We start from the raw sequence: 15,177 nt of genomic DNA on the forward strand, positions 1-15,177 counted from the left end.
ATATGCTCAAGTCTCTTAGATGAAGTGGCATCTTATTTGCATAACCCCCCCCCATCTTCCCACATGGTCCTAAAACTCCAGGTGCCTTATAACACCCCACACAATGTGATTGCTATGGAAATAGCTGTGATACTTTATTGCTTATAGAATAATAAGAAAGAAAATCATCCGAGGCTGGACATGGTGGCTCACATCTGTAATCCCAGCACTTGTAGGCAGAGGCAGGCAGATCTCTGTGACTTTGAGGTCAGCCTGACCAACATAGCAAGTTCCAAGCCAGCCATGACTACCATAGTGAGACCCTGTCTCAAAAAGAGAAAGAAGAAAAGTATTTGCACGTTTAGTACAGATGCATTTTCCCCCCAATATTTTCCATTTATTATGAGCTGAATCCACAGGTACAGAGTGCTGACTATACACAGCTGTTCCTCAGCCTCTGTCCCTCCCAGGGCTATCAGCTACTCATTCTTTCTTGTGTTTTTACCTCTAGGTGCTCTGGCCTCCAAGAGCAAGAAGCCATGTATTCAGTACCTGCCCCCTGAGAAGCCCTGTGATAGCCCTGCCTCTTCCCATGGCAGCACGCTGGACTCACCTGCGACCCCCTCCGCAGCCTTGGCGTCACCAGCTGCCCCTGCTGCCACCCACTCCGAGCAAGCCCAGCCCCTGTCCCTCACCACCAAACCAGAGACCCGGGCCCAGCTGGCTCTCCACTCAGCTGCCTTCCTGTCAGCGAAGGCTACAGCCAGCAACTCCAGCCAGATGGGCAGCCAGCCCCCACTCCTGTCCAGGCCCCTGCCCCTGGGGTCCATGCCTACAGCTCTGCTGACCTCTGCTCCTTCCTTCCCAGCCACGCTCCATGCCCACCAGGCCCTCCCTGTGCTACAGGCCCAGCCTCTTTCCTTGGTCACCAAGTCTGCCCACTAAGCTACCCCCTGTTCTATGCAGGCTATCACGTGACTCCAAGTAGTAATGATTCAGAAGAGGGACGGGGGGAGGAAACTTTATTGGTCAATATTTGACCACTCTGAACTGTTCTGTAAAGTGACTGGTAACAGCAGCGCTTTACACTTGTAGGTGTAACCAGTAGCTGATCTTCAGGCTTTTTTTACAAACAACAACAAAAAAACCCAAAACAAAACAAAACCACACACAAAAAATCTTTACAAGAAAGAAAACTGAAAAGTTATTCTCTCCCTGTGTGGTGGTGGGTGTACCTGGGCAGAAGACACCTCTCTACCTCTTTCTGACTTTCTGCCCTCCTCTTTCTCCTTGTCACCTGCCCCAGCTTCTCTCCCCTCCCCCTTCTCCATTTGCAAGGCTGCGTGGCCTAGAGTTTTAGCCTGGCACCTCTTCCTTGGAATGCATTCCTGTTTCCTTAGCCCAAGTTTTTGTCATGTGCTCAACACCATGGTTTCTCGCCCCTTTGTCCTCTGCTCAGTGTAAGGCCTTGGCCACGTGCAGTGACATCTTGTCCTGATTTGTTCCCACTAGCACCCCCCCCAACCATGTCATGTTGTGTCGTGGTTCCCCCCCCCCACCGTCCTCCCCCATCCCTCTGCAGGCTCCAACCTGCCAGCCTCCAGCTTACAGTGAGGAAAGAAGTCCTCTGAAACAGTCCCCCAACCCCTGCATTTAAAGGGACTCAAGGTGCCTGCCACTTCCTCATGGAAGGAGTCTGTGTTCCTCTCCTGTTCCCAGTTGAGGTTTCCCTCTCACAACCTCAGAGTGGCTGGCAGGGCCAAGTCCCCGTGGTCTGGTGCCTGCCACTTGGGTCTGTGCTAGCACAATCTGCCAAAGTCTCTAAGACCCTCTGCCCTCCCCCCATCACTTCACATGCTTCTTCTGTGTGTATTTCATTTTTTTTTATGGTTTTTGGAGCAATTTAAACTCTGTTTATTTTCACAAAAGAAAATAAAATTGCATTTGCAAGACCTTTTCTGAGTGTTTCTTTTGACCTTCTGTTGAATCAAACTACCCATTTTGTGCCAAGCCCTGGTTAAATTTTTACAAGCCACCTATCATAGAGTAATATAAAACATGTCCATTGAGTTTAGAAAAGGCCAACGAACTTCCAGTCTTTTTTTCTTTTGATTTATTTTGTGCATGTGAGAGTTATTTATTTTTATTTTATGTGTATGAATGTTTTGTCTGCATGTATGTAAGTGCACTTGTGCATGCGGTGCCTCCGAGGGGCATCCTTTAAGCTTCTCATGGTTCCAGCATGGCAATTCATACTATTCATAGTGGCTTTATTGAGGTATAATTTGCTAATTTAAATTTTACCCTTTCAAAGTAGTGGACAAGCCTGGGTGGTATATCTCAGTGACAGACTACTGGCCTAGCCATTTGAGATCTTGGGTTCAAGCCCAGCACTGCCAATTCTAAAACAACATTGTATTTATTATTGGCTATATATGATGAGGTGGGGGGGTGCCATACTCACATATGGAGGTTAGAGAGCAACTTTGTGGAATTGGTTCTCTCCTTCAACCTTTACATGAGTTCCAGGGACCAAACTCAGGTCATCAGGTTTGCATGGCAAGCACCTTACCCACTGAGCCATTTCATCAGCCCCAATTTTTTAAAGATTTATTGTGCGCGCGCGTGTGTGTGTGCATGTGTGTGTGTATCCATGTCAGTACTGGTTAAGGGGTTGGATCCCCTAGAGCTGGAGTTTTAGGCAGTTGGGAGCCACCCAATGTCAGTGCTGGGGACCAAACTCAGTTCTTTGGCAAGAATAGTACATGTTCTTAACCGCTGAGCCATCTCTCCAGTCCTGTTCAATTAAAAATTTCTTTTTTATTTTATTTTATGTGAATGAGTGAGTGGCTTTGCTTGCATGAATGTAAATGTGCCTATGCATGCAACACCAGCAAAAGTTAGAAGAGATTGTTCCCGGAAACTGAAATTACAGATGGTTGTTAGCCTCTGTGCTGGATAGCTTCAGTTGTTAACTTGACACACCTGAGTAGAGGGAACCTTAATTGGGGAATTTCCTCCATTGAACTGACCTGTGGCCATGTCTGTGGGGCATTTTCTTGATTACTGGGTGATGTGGGAGGGCCCAGCCCACTGTTGGGTGGTGCTACCCCTGGGCAGGTAGTCTTGTGTCATATAAGAAAGCAGGTTGAGCTTGGACCAGGAGAGCAAGCTAGTAAGCAGGGTCTCGCCATGGCCTGTGCTTCAGCTCCTGCCTCCAGGTTCCTACCCTGAATTCCTACCTTGGGCTCCTTTAGTGATGAACTGTGACCTGGGAGATGTAAGGTGAATAAACCCTTTCCTCCCCAAGTTGGTATTGGTCAGAGTGTTTTGTGTATGAGTGTATTGTCTGCAAGTATGTAAATGCACCCATGTCATGCAATGCCTGCAGAGATCAGAAGAGGACATCAGATCCCCTGGAACTGGAGTTACAAACAGTGGTTAGCCGCAACATGGGTGCTAGGAATCAAACCTGGGTCCTGTGCAAGAGCAACCAGTGCTCTTAACCACTAAGCCATCTATCTCTCCAGCCCCCATGTATCAGAATTTCATTCTTTTTTGTAGCTGAGTATGTTTCATTGTTCATTGTGCTTTTCATTAAGTTGCTGTTGCAATCTCTCAGTCCAGTGGCTGTAAACTCTAGTACTGCCCTGCCAGAGCTGCCATGAATGTTTGCAGTATGGCTTTCACAGGCTGCTAATATATCCTGGCAGGTGACCTAATACCTAAGTGACTAGCCATGACTACAGGACACATGACCACGGAGTATAGGAAACGTATTTATACCGCCAGATGCCCTTGTGGCCCTTGTCTGACCTATGCCCAGTGTATTTGTACCAAGATAGCTGCTGTCAGAGTCTAGCCCAGGAGGGAAATTACATTCAGGTGTACAGGTCAGGTGAGAGGCAAAAGGAAACAGGAGGATACATGAAATAGCAGATCCAGAGAGAAATGGGGAACATGGGCCAGAGCAGAGGAAAAGCACAAGCCATTTAGGACACTTGTGCTCAGGGGCGAAGAGCAAGAAAGTCCAGGGACCTAGGGGCAAGTGCCTTTACTGAGTTCAGCCTTTATTGTCAACCACGTAGTTTCCATGGGAAGTTCTACTTGGGTTTAGAACAAATAGGTCTGTGGAGTCACACTGAGAAAATGTGCATATCTGGGCAATCCAGGTGGAGCGTGGGAGTCAGAGCTCATTTAAGTAGATTAGATACCTCTTTAAATCGGTCCACTCAAAAGTAAACTATTGGACTGGGGATGTAACTCAGTAAGTAGAGTACTTGCCTAGTGTGCACAACACCCTGAGTTCAATCCCCAGCACTTTGCATAAACCAGGCATGGGTGGTGCCTGTGTATAGTCCTAGTACTTGGGAGGTAGAGGCAGGAATATCAGAAATTCAAGGTCATCTTTGGCTTCATAATAATAAATCAAGTTCTATGACAACCTGGACTACATGAAACTCTGTGTCAAAAGAACCTAGAAGAAAAAGGGAGAACTGTTACTCTTAATTGTTACCACACTCTGGGCAAAGACTGACCAATTGGGTTCTAATACTGTTGAACAGTTTAGATTGCCTATACTTCAATCTGTTTGGTTCCATAAGGAAGTAATTACAAGAAATTATTGTATTTGGCAGCTACTAGGCCAAATTGAGGAACAAGAACAAGGTGAAGAACTAGAAACTGTGTAAAGAGTGGCCAAGCCTTGTAAACATTCAAAACAGTTGCTGAAGAGCTAGGGATGTAAATCGGTTGTTATAGCACTTGCCTAGCATGTATGAAGCCCTGGGTTCCATCCCTAGCACAGTATAAACTGGGCATGGTGGCACATATAATCAGCTATAATCCAGCCCTTAGGAGGTAGAAGCAGGAGGATCAGAAGTTCAAGGTCATCCTAGGTACATATGCAGGTGGGAGCCAGTCTGGGATACATGAGACACTATCTCAAAAATAATGGAAATAATTGCTGGAGTAACAGAATTGTAATCATGCGTATGTATATATTATATATGGAGATCTATATATATGGATCTATATTTGTGTGTGGTGGTGGGGATCAAACATTGGGCCTTGTACACAATAAATAAATGTTCTCCCACTGAGCTACACTTCCTCCCTGCACACTATATTGTGCTTATCCATTCATTTGATGACATTTACTACCTTTTAAAAAAATATTTTATTTATTATTTTTAGTGTATGCATGTACTGCCTGCATGTAGGTAAGTACACCGGTGATGTGCAATGCCTGTGGAGGACAGAAGAAACCATTGGATCCCCTGGAACTGGAGTTTCAGACAGTTGTTAGCTGCCATGTGGGTGCTAGGATTCAAACCCAGGTCTTCTGCAAGAACAACCAGTGTTCTTAACCACTGAGCCATCTCTCCAGCCCCAAACATTTGCTACCTTTAAACTCATGAATAATGTTGCTATGCACATTCACATACTAGTAAGTGCTTGAGTTTGTTTTCAGTTCTTTGGGGTACATAACTAGGAGTGTGACTGCTATGCTGAGTTTCTTAAGGAAATGGTGAGTTTTCAAATAGCAGCTACACCATGTTGCATTCCTATTGTGAGGGCTCCAAGCCTCCTTAGTAACACCAATATTTACTTTCTACTTTTTCTGAAATAGTATTTCATTGATTTTTATTTTAATCTCCCTAATACTAATGATACTGAGCATCTTTTCATGTACTTATAGGCCAGTTGCCCCATTGTTATTTGTCCAAAAAACTGTTCTTGAAGGCTGGAGAGATGGCTCCGGAGATTTTGAGTACTAGCTGCTCTTACAGAGGACCCTCGTTTGGATCCCAGCACCCACATGGCAGATAATCATCTGTAACTCCAGTTCCAGAGAATCAGATGCCCTTTTCTGGCCTCCATGGGCATTGCACATGCAGGTGCACTTACATACATGCAGGCAAAATACTCATAAAATAAAAATAAACAAATAAATAAAATTTTAAATACTATTCTTTCCCCATTGAGCTATCCTGGCACTATCATCAAAGAAGCAATTAACCACAAATGTGCAAGTTTATTTCTAATTCTCATTTCTATCTCATTCATCTCCATGTCTTTCTGCCAGTTCCATACTGTCCTATTTACCTGAGTATTACAGTATATTTCAAATAGGGAGGCATGAGTCCTCCCACTGTTCTTTCTTTACACTACTTTGGCTATTTTGAGTCTTTTGCATTTCCATATGAATTTTAGGATCATCTGTCAATTCCACAGAGAAGCCAGCTGTGATACTACCAAGGATTGTGTTTGTACATCAAGTTGGAAAGTGTATTAGTTACTTTTTCCATTCTTGTGACAAAATACCTGATCAAAACAGCTGAAGAAAGAAATATTTTGGCTCATGGTTTGAGAAGGGCTACATCCTTCATGGGGGAAAGGTGTGGCAGCAGGCACCTGAGATAGCTGATGACATAATGTCTGAAACAAGCAGAGAGACATGAATGCTGGTGCCCAGTTTATTTTCACCTTTTCCAGGACCCCAGAGCATAGAATGGGAGGTCTTCTCTCCTCAGTTAAACCTTTCTGGAAACACCCTCATAGATACATCTAGAATTGTGTCTCCTAGGTGACTCTAAATCCAATCAATAGAACGTTAAAGTAGCTTATCAGATAAAGGCACCTGCCACCATGCCTGATGACCAAAGTTTGATCCCCAGCATCCACATGGTGGAAGGACTCCAGTAAGTTGTCCTCTCCTCTGACTCTGACCTCTACTTGTACACTGTAGTATACACACACACACACACACACACACACACACACACACATACACTTTAAAAATTTGCCCCTTATCTTAAGAAAAAACATCCAGTCTTTTTCCATCAAGTATAATGTTAGTGATAAGCTTCTTGAATGCCCTCTTTCACATTGAAGAAGTTCTCTCTCTTTCTGTTCTTAGTTGTTTTTAATCATAGAGGGATGCAAGGAAAATTAAGATGCATTAGATTGCTTACAGCAGAGCATGGTGATATGTGCTTACAGTCATAGCTACCAGGTTGGCTAAGGCAGGAGGATGGTTTGACTTTGGAGTTAGGCCAACCTGGGCAACATAGTAAGATCCCCATGTCAAAAATTAAAAGAAATTATTTTCTGTCACTTGCGTCAACCAAAGCTGTTGTATGTTAGGAGTTGGTGCTATAATCTGCCTCCACTGACCCAGTCCTATGAAGGAGCATATCCTGGAGATCAGCCACATGCAACTCATTACTTCATCAGTTTCTACATTTGTCCTACATCAGCTTCCCTTCTTTACCTTCTCAGCCCTCAACTCAATCCCTATCTCCCCATTCTTGAAAGAGGGCTTGCCTCTTAGAATAACAAGAAAATTCAGAGCTGTCAATGTAGCTCAGCATGGCTAGTTCAAGGCCAGATTGGGATACATCAAGGAAGGAAATTGAGACCAATAGAAATATTCTATTTTGATTTTTAAAATACCTTACCCAGTCTTTCCTCTTTTTGTACATTGTTGCACTGATCATATTCCCTCCCCTAACCTTCGTTACAAAAGTAGCTCAGTCCTCTGCCATAGGAGAATCCCTCTGTTCCATAGTCTCACTTCCAGATCAGTGCTTTCTAATTACTTCCTCACTACTTAGCCCTCTTTGCTCTCATCACTCTGCTGAAGTATCTAATTTGAAACCCTATTTCAACTCTCTGCTGTTTGATACTGTTCATTTTATTTTCCTTCTAGAAGTACCAAATTCAACTACAATTGGGAAACTTAGAAGGCTCTAGAGAAAAGAAATATTGAAAAAAATGGGCTGGGCGTGGTGGCAGGTGGATTTCTGTGAGTTCCAGCCCAGGCTGGTCTATAAACTGAGTTCCAAGCCAGCCATGGCTACATAGTAAGACCCTGTCTCAAAAAAGAAAAAAAAGAGAGAGAAGGAAAAAAGAACTAGTGAAAAACAAGGAGCTGATAATGTCCCAGAAGACAAGTAGCATAACTTACTGTAGCACTAATAGCTACACATAGTAGGGTCTGCACAACAGGATTTGCATATGTAGTTTTGTAACCTGTTTTATTTTCAGTTAACTATCATATGCACATATATGACTAGAAATATATTCATAATGACAGCTCTAGATCAAAGATGTTTTGTTCTTAGTTAGGCTAGTCTTCATTTTCTAACATTTATATAGTGAGCATACTAATTATAATAAATTTTATAATCTTAATTATAACTGTGTTAAATATTATACACAAATTTATCTAATGTCAACATTGTTATCCCTAATTTATAATAAAGAAACTAATACATAAAGCAATTAAGTAAATTGTCTACAGTCATGTGAATTATTTGTACAAGTATTAAAGTATAAGTAAAGTAGAAAAAAGTATTAAGTATTAAAGAATAAGTCAGGAGCCAGACATGCTGACACATGGTGGCTAATGAACCATTCATAACTCTAATTCCAGAGGACCTAACGCCCTGTTCTGGCTTCCAAGGTCATTGCACAATATAGTGTAAGATGCACTTACATACATGCAGGCAAAACACTCATACACATAAAATAAAATAAGTAAATAGATCAAAAAATGTTTTAAAGCTGGGTGTGGTAATGTGCACTTGGAATCCTACTGCTGGGGAGACCCAGACAAGTGGATCCAGGGGCTCCCTGTCCAACCAGCCTAGCCTCCTTAACAAGTTCTAGGCCAATGAGAGACCTGCTTCAAAAAAAAAAGAAGTAGGTGGTGCCTGAGGAATAACACCAAAAATTGTCCTCTGGCCTCTGCACATATGCACATAAACATGCATGCACACACAAGAACAACAGTCAGGGGCCCTTTTCCTTCTATAGATTTGATAGATTGAAAATGCTCAGTGCTGGGTGGGGGGCGTTGGGGGAGAAGAAAAAAAGCAACTAAAACCCCAAACAAATTTTGTTTGAAAAATGCCATAATGCAGCATAATTCTTTGTCCAGCACTCGGGAGGCAGAGGCAGGCGGATCTCTGTGAGTTCAAGGCCAGCCTGGTCTACATAGTGAGTTCCAGGACAGCTGGGGCTACAGGGAGACCCTGTCTCAAAAAGACCAAAAAATAAAAATAAAATAGAAAAAATAATGTGGTCTTGAGTAGATTGCTCAGTCTTTCTGAGCGTCTTCTCATTTTAGGAAGCATGGAACCTAAGCTGTGCCTGATCACAGAGTTACTAGCAATGAAAAGGTGAAAACAATCCAGATGCCTAATAGTAAGAAAACTGTTACAATTATGATAAATACATGTTACTTTTTATTAAACCATTGACAATCTTTTTCTTTTGGTCTTTTTAGAGATAGTGTCTCCTTATAGCCCCAGCTGGTCTGGACTCACTATGTAGACCAGGCTGGCCTTGAATTCACTGAGATCTGCCTGCCTCTGCCTCCTAAGTGCTGAGACTAAAGGTGTTCACCACCATGCCCGGCTATTAACAATCTTTTTAAAAAAGTTTTTTGAGGCAGTGTCTCACTATGTCCTCCTGGCTTGCCTGGAATTCACAGTATAGATGAGGCTAGTTTCAGACTCACAGAGATCTGCATGCCTCTCCCTCCCAAGTATTGGATCAAAGGTATGTGCCACCAAGCCAAGCAACAATCATATTTTGAACAATACTGAGTTAAGATAATGGTTCCTATATTTGCCTTTGAACTCCATACTCTCTTTTCTGGATACCTCACTAATATCTCCACTTGGCTCTTTCACAATCACCTATTTATTTATTTATTTATTTATTATCTTTTTGAGACAGGGTCTCCCTGAAGCCCCAGCTGGCCTGGAACTCTCTGTACAGACCAGGCTGGCCTTAAACTCACACAGATCTGCCTGCCTCTGCTTCCCGAGTGCTGGGACTAAAGGCATGCGGCACTATGCCCAACAACAATCACTTTTTTAAAAAGATTTATCTATTCTATTTTATCTGTGTGTGTGTGACTGCTTGTCTGTATGTGCACATGTATGCTGGTGCCCTCAGAGACCAGAAGAGGATCCCTTGAAACTGGAGTTACAGGTGGTTGTGAACCACCCATTGTGGCTACTACCAAACTTGAGTCTTGTTCAAGAGCAGCAAGCACTCTTAACTACTGAGCCACCTTTCCAGTCCCCCTCACAATCATCTTAAATCAGATAAACCAAAGAAGCAATTGATCAGAAACAAATTTTTAAAAAATATTTTTTGTTATTTTTATTTTATGTGTATGCGTGTATTGCCTGCACGTAGGTTAAGTGCACCCGTGTCGTACAATGCCCACGGAGGACAGAAGAGGCTGTCAGATCCCCTGGAACTGGAGTTATGGATAGTTGTTAGCTGCCATGTGGGTGCTGGGATTCAAACCTGAGTCTTCTGCAAAAACAGTCAGTGTTCTTAACTGCTGAGCCATTTCTCCAGCCCCCATTTTCTTTTTTAAATCAAAACATTTTACTTATTTTTATGTGTATGTCTTACCTGATGTATGTAAGTGCACCTTTTTGCACAATGTCTGTGGAGGCCATCAAAGGGTATCCGATCCCCTAGACTACTGTTAGCCACCATGTGAGCGCTGGTAACTGAGCCTGGGTCCTCTGCAAGAGCAGCCAGTGCTCTTAAATGCTGAGCCATCTCTCAGCCCCACAAATTCATTTTCTATGCTCACTTCATCAAGCCTGGTTATCCATCAGTGGTCCCTACCTCAGTGAGAAAGCAGTCCCCTTTCTTCCTTCCTGCCTTCCCCCCTGCTCTCTTTACCATCTGTCTCCAAACCATGTTGGTCCTACTTCTCAATCTCATCTCAGTCTGACCACTTGCTACCATTCTCACTGTTCCTTTGCTGGGACTACTTGGATTATTGCAACAATGTACTAAATGATTAACCCTAAACCTCTCTTCCCTCCTGCAAAGTAGATTCTTCCTGATATAACCAGAGTAATAGCCAAACATTCTCTACTCTGATTACATCTTGCCCATACTTAAACCTCTTTAATGGTTTCTTTTTACTGTTTTTTACTGAGAACCCTGCCTAATCTGAACCTCTTTCTCCCTATCTAGTAGTGTGGACACCAGGTCAGGTTTAATAATTTGCCATTGCCGTCCCCACCTACACACACCCTCACTAAGACAACATCCTTAAATGTTAATCAAACATTTATTTTAAGGCAGATGGACAGAATTTTCTTTCAGAAAAGATTCATTTACCAAGTCACTTCCTCTAACCAAAGTAAAGTCAACATTCTAAAGGAGATTTTCTTTTTCTTTTTTTAGTTCTGGGGATTGGATTTAGGGCTTTGACTGAGCTAGAGTCAGGTTCCTGAAATAATCTGGTAGATTTCTCACATCTTTGTGATTTTTATTCTCTCTTCATTATTGTAGAGAGGGGTGAGAAAGAGCAAGTGTGTGTGTGTGTGTGTGTGTGTGTGTGTGTGTGTTTACAAGAGAGATGTATTAAGAGGTTTTGAGGGGCTGCACAGATGGCTCAGTGGCTAACAGCATGCACTGCTCTGCAGAGGACCCACATTCAGTTCCTAGCACCCCCGTTGGTGGCTCATAACTCCAGCTCCAGGGCAATCCAATGCCTCTTGCCTTCTGTGCACGCTCATGTGCACACACACACACACACACACATGCACACACACACACAAAATTAAGATTTTTAAAAATAAAGTTTTTATTTAAATAACAGAAGAAGCACTTGTTTCTGAAAACTGCATTTGTGCCATGTACTATTTCTTGAAATTCTGAAGAATTTAAGCCAACTAGGTCTGTGCATCATATAACGAATATTGCACTCAGGTACCACACAGAGTATTAGCTCCCCGTGACTATAGTCCTCTTTTGCAGGAGGGGAAACAATTTAAAGTTCAACCAGAGTCAACTGACTTATTTCCTGCTGCATAGATCATTTATTTCTCAGTCTGGCTCTGTTCCAGCCTCCTCTTGCCATTCTTGTTGCCTATCAAGCCTGGTCTTTAGGCTTACACAGAATACCAGGTTCACAGTTGAACTCACTGGCAATTCAACCTCATCCTTTTCTTCTTTCACTATTCTCCCAAGAACTACAACCTTCAGTCTTCAGTTCCATGGTTCATTCCTCAACTTTCCATATTTTCATACTTTCCATATTTTCCTTGGCAGTTCTTGGAATGTAAGTATATTATTTGTCTCATTGCTGTGACAAAATACTTGAAAAAGTAACTTAAGGGTTTACTTGGCTTATAGTTTCAGGGTTCACAGTCCATGACCGGGAAGTCAAGGCAGCAGGAGCAGGAAGTAGCTGGTTACATTGCATTCACAGTTAGGAAGCAAAGAGCCGTGAATGCCTGTGCTTAGCTCATTTTCGCTGTTTCATTCAGGTCAGTACTCTGGCTGTAAAAAGGTACTGTGCACATTTAAAGTGGGTGGGTCTTCCGGTGGGTCTTCCCACCCATATATCCTAATCTAGATAATCTCTTACGGACACGTACCAGAAAATTGTTTCCATGGTGATTCTAAATCCCATCAAGTTGACAATTAAGACTGACGATCAAGCCAGGTGTATGGTGAACGCCTTTAGGCCCAGCACTCGGGAAACAGAGGCAGGTGGACCTCTCTGAATTCAAAATCAACTTGATCTACATAGGGATTTCCAGGCCAGCCAGGGCTACATAGTGAGAGCCTATCTCAAAGAAAAAAAACTATTAAAGTATGGATACACATCAGTATTTATGAACCTCACCAGACTGTATGCTCTAAAATTAAAGTCTTATTTATCTTTTGATACTGGGTCTCACTATGTTGCCCAGATTGGCCTCCAACTCCTGTCGGTTCAAAAAAAATCCTCCTGTCTTAAGCTTCCAGAATAGCTGGGCCATAGCACCAGGAATGCAAGAGGACAACTGTCATCCCAGCACTTGGCAGGCGCAGGCACGAGAATCACTGCAAATTCAAGGTCAGCTGGTCTACATAAATGAGTGCTAGGCTAACCAGGGCTACACAGTGAGACTGTCTCAACAAACAAAAACACCTAGCTTGACAAATGTACATAAATGATTTCAAACAACATGTTTAAACAACCTAGCACCACCAGATGAGGCAGATGAGGACAAAATAAACTAATATAAATGGTAATCTGTAGATTGGTAGACAGAATTTTTGAATATTACATAAATGAGTGCTAGGCTAACCAGGGCTACACAGTGAGACTGTCTCAACAAACAAAAACACCTAGCTTGACAAATGTACATAAATGATTTCAAACAACATGTTTAAACAACCTAGCACCACCAGATGAGGCAGATGAGGACAAAATAAACTAATATAAATGGTAATCTGTAGATTGGTAGACAGAATTTTTGAATATATATATATTTTGCCTCCCCAGTGCTGGAACTAAAGGTGTGTGCCACCACACCCAGCTGAATGTATATATTTTTTGGTGGTGCACGCCTTTGATCCCAGCACCCGGGAGGCAGAGGCAGGCAGATCTCTATGAGTTCGAGGCCAGCCTGGTCTACACAGTGAGTTCCAGGACAGCTCGGGCTACATGGAGACCCTGTCTCAAAAACACCAAAAAAAAAAAAAAAAAAAAAAAAAAAAGAAAAAGAAATATTGCCTGGGCTGGCGATGTAGATCAGTAGGCAGAATGCTTGCCTAGCATGCAGGAAGCCATGGGTTCCATCCCCAATATTACATAAATTGGGTGTGGGGGTACAAACCTATAATCCAGCAGGAGGATCAGAAGTTCAAGATCATCCTCTTCTACATAGAGTTAGAAGCCAGCATGAGCTACAGAATACTTTATGGGTCTAATGTGATGGCTCAGTGATTAATCACGGTTGGCTGCTCTTCCAGAGGACGGTCCGTCATCCACAAGCTGACCAGCAACCACTGCAGATCCAGGGGATCCCACGCCATCATCTGGTCTCTGAGGCCACTGCATACAGGCATACAGAATTTACATACCTTCAGGCAAAACACTCACACACATAAAATAGAAATAAAAAAAATTTTTAAAGGGGGGGCATGGAGAGATGGCTCAGCAGTTAAGAGCACTGGCTGCTCTTGCAGAGGACTTGGGTTCAATTCTCAGCACCAACCATCCATAACTCCAGTTCCAGGGGAACCCCATGCCCTCTTCTGACCTCCACAGGTATGGCAGGGCATGGGCACACTTACATACATGTAGGCAATACACTCATACACACACATATATATATATATAAAATAAAAGATGAGAGCGCTAGCCTCAGTGGTACGGGCCTTTAATCTTGGTGCCCAGGAGACAGAGGCAGGCAGAGCTCTGTGAGATGAGGCCAGGCTGGTGTACATAGGGAGACCCTGTCTGTCTCAGAGGGGAATAGGGAAGGGAGTGGCAAGGGAGAGAGGTATGCTGGTGCTGGAGAGGTAGCTCCTAGTTAAAAGTACTTGTTTGTCCAGAGGGCCAGGATTTGGTTCCCACATCAGGGGACTCACAACTTCCTGTAACCCCAGCTACAGAAGATCCTACACCCTGATGCCCTCTTCTGGCCTACACACACACACACACACACGTTTGCTCTCTCTCAATTAAAATCTATTTATTTATTTATTTATTTACTGGGGTTTTTTTTGTTGTTATTTTGGTCTTTTTGAGACAGGGTCTCCCTGTAGCCCCAGCTGGCCTGTAACTCGCAGTGTACACCAGAATGGCCTTGAACTCACAGAGATCCGCCTGCCTCTGCCTCCCGAGTGCTGGGATTAAAGGCGTGCACCACCAGGACCGGCTCCTTTTAAAAAGGGAGACTATAAGTAGCCTGAGAGAGGTGTAGTGACACACATCTGATTCCCAGCACTCAGGAGGCAGGAGTTTAAAGCTAGCCTGGCTACACAGTAATACTATCTTAAATTGATAAAATTCAGAAAGAAAATAAAAAAATCCTTGGTGTGTTCAGAGGGCCCTAGTTCCGGTAAAGAGGGAGTAGGGCTAGGCGAAAGTGATGGAGTGGGCTTGTTTCCAGCCGGGAGACCTGAACAGAGCACGCTGTAGAGTGCAGTGGGGTAAGCAGGGGGGAGGTTAGGAATACGGGCTGAGGAGGCGGAGAGGCACCGCACCCAGCGTCACAGGCACGAAAAGCGACGGAGCTCCTGCCAGGTCGGACCAGTCTCAGAAAAGCGAGGAGCGTCAACAGGAAAGACAGTGCTGAGCTTTTGGGGCTGCTGAGAAAAGGCTGAAAGAGCTGGACTTGACTTCCCGCGCGCCAGCGGAAGGCA

The 15,177-nt window shown here is 43.5% G+C and overlaps 1 protein-coding gene and 1 long non-coding RNA gene across 4 annotated transcripts in view; one reads left to right on the plus strand and one right to left on the minus strand.

Annotated features, from left to right (window-relative positions):
* Tcf7l1 (transcription factor 7 like 1) overlaps positions 1 to 1,931 on the plus strand; it is a 211,042-nt gene extending 209,111 nt beyond the window's left edge. For all 3 annotated transcript variants that reach the window (XM_008840252.2, XM_008840251.3, XM_029567001.1), the window contains one exon: positions 491 to 1,931. In XM_008840252.2, coding sequence (XP_008838474.1) covers positions 491 to 924 — 434 coding nt within the window. In that variant the 3' untranslated portion in view covers positions 925 to 1,931. The remainder of the gene's footprint in view (positions 1 to 490) is intronic.
* Positions 1,932 to 12,567: 10,636 nt separating this feature from the next.
* Positions 12,568 to 15,106, minus strand: LOC115071567. The gene is made up of 3 exons (XR_003850662.1): positions 15,019 to 15,106; positions 13,644 to 13,861; positions 12,568 to 12,604 (listed from the first exon to the last, which is right to left on the minus strand). It is a non-coding gene; the product is annotated as an uncharacterized LOC115071567 (long non-coding RNA).
* Positions 15,107 to 15,177: the final 71 nt, after the last annotated feature.

Source organism: Nannospalax galili, unplaced genomic scaffold (genome assembly GCF_000622305.1).
Source record: "Nannospalax galili isolate Female #2095 unplaced genomic scaffold, S.galili_v1.0 scaffold279, whole genome shotgun sequence".
Taxonomy (NCBI): Eukaryota; Metazoa; Chordata; class Mammalia; order Rodentia; family Spalacidae; genus Nannospalax; species Nannospalax galili.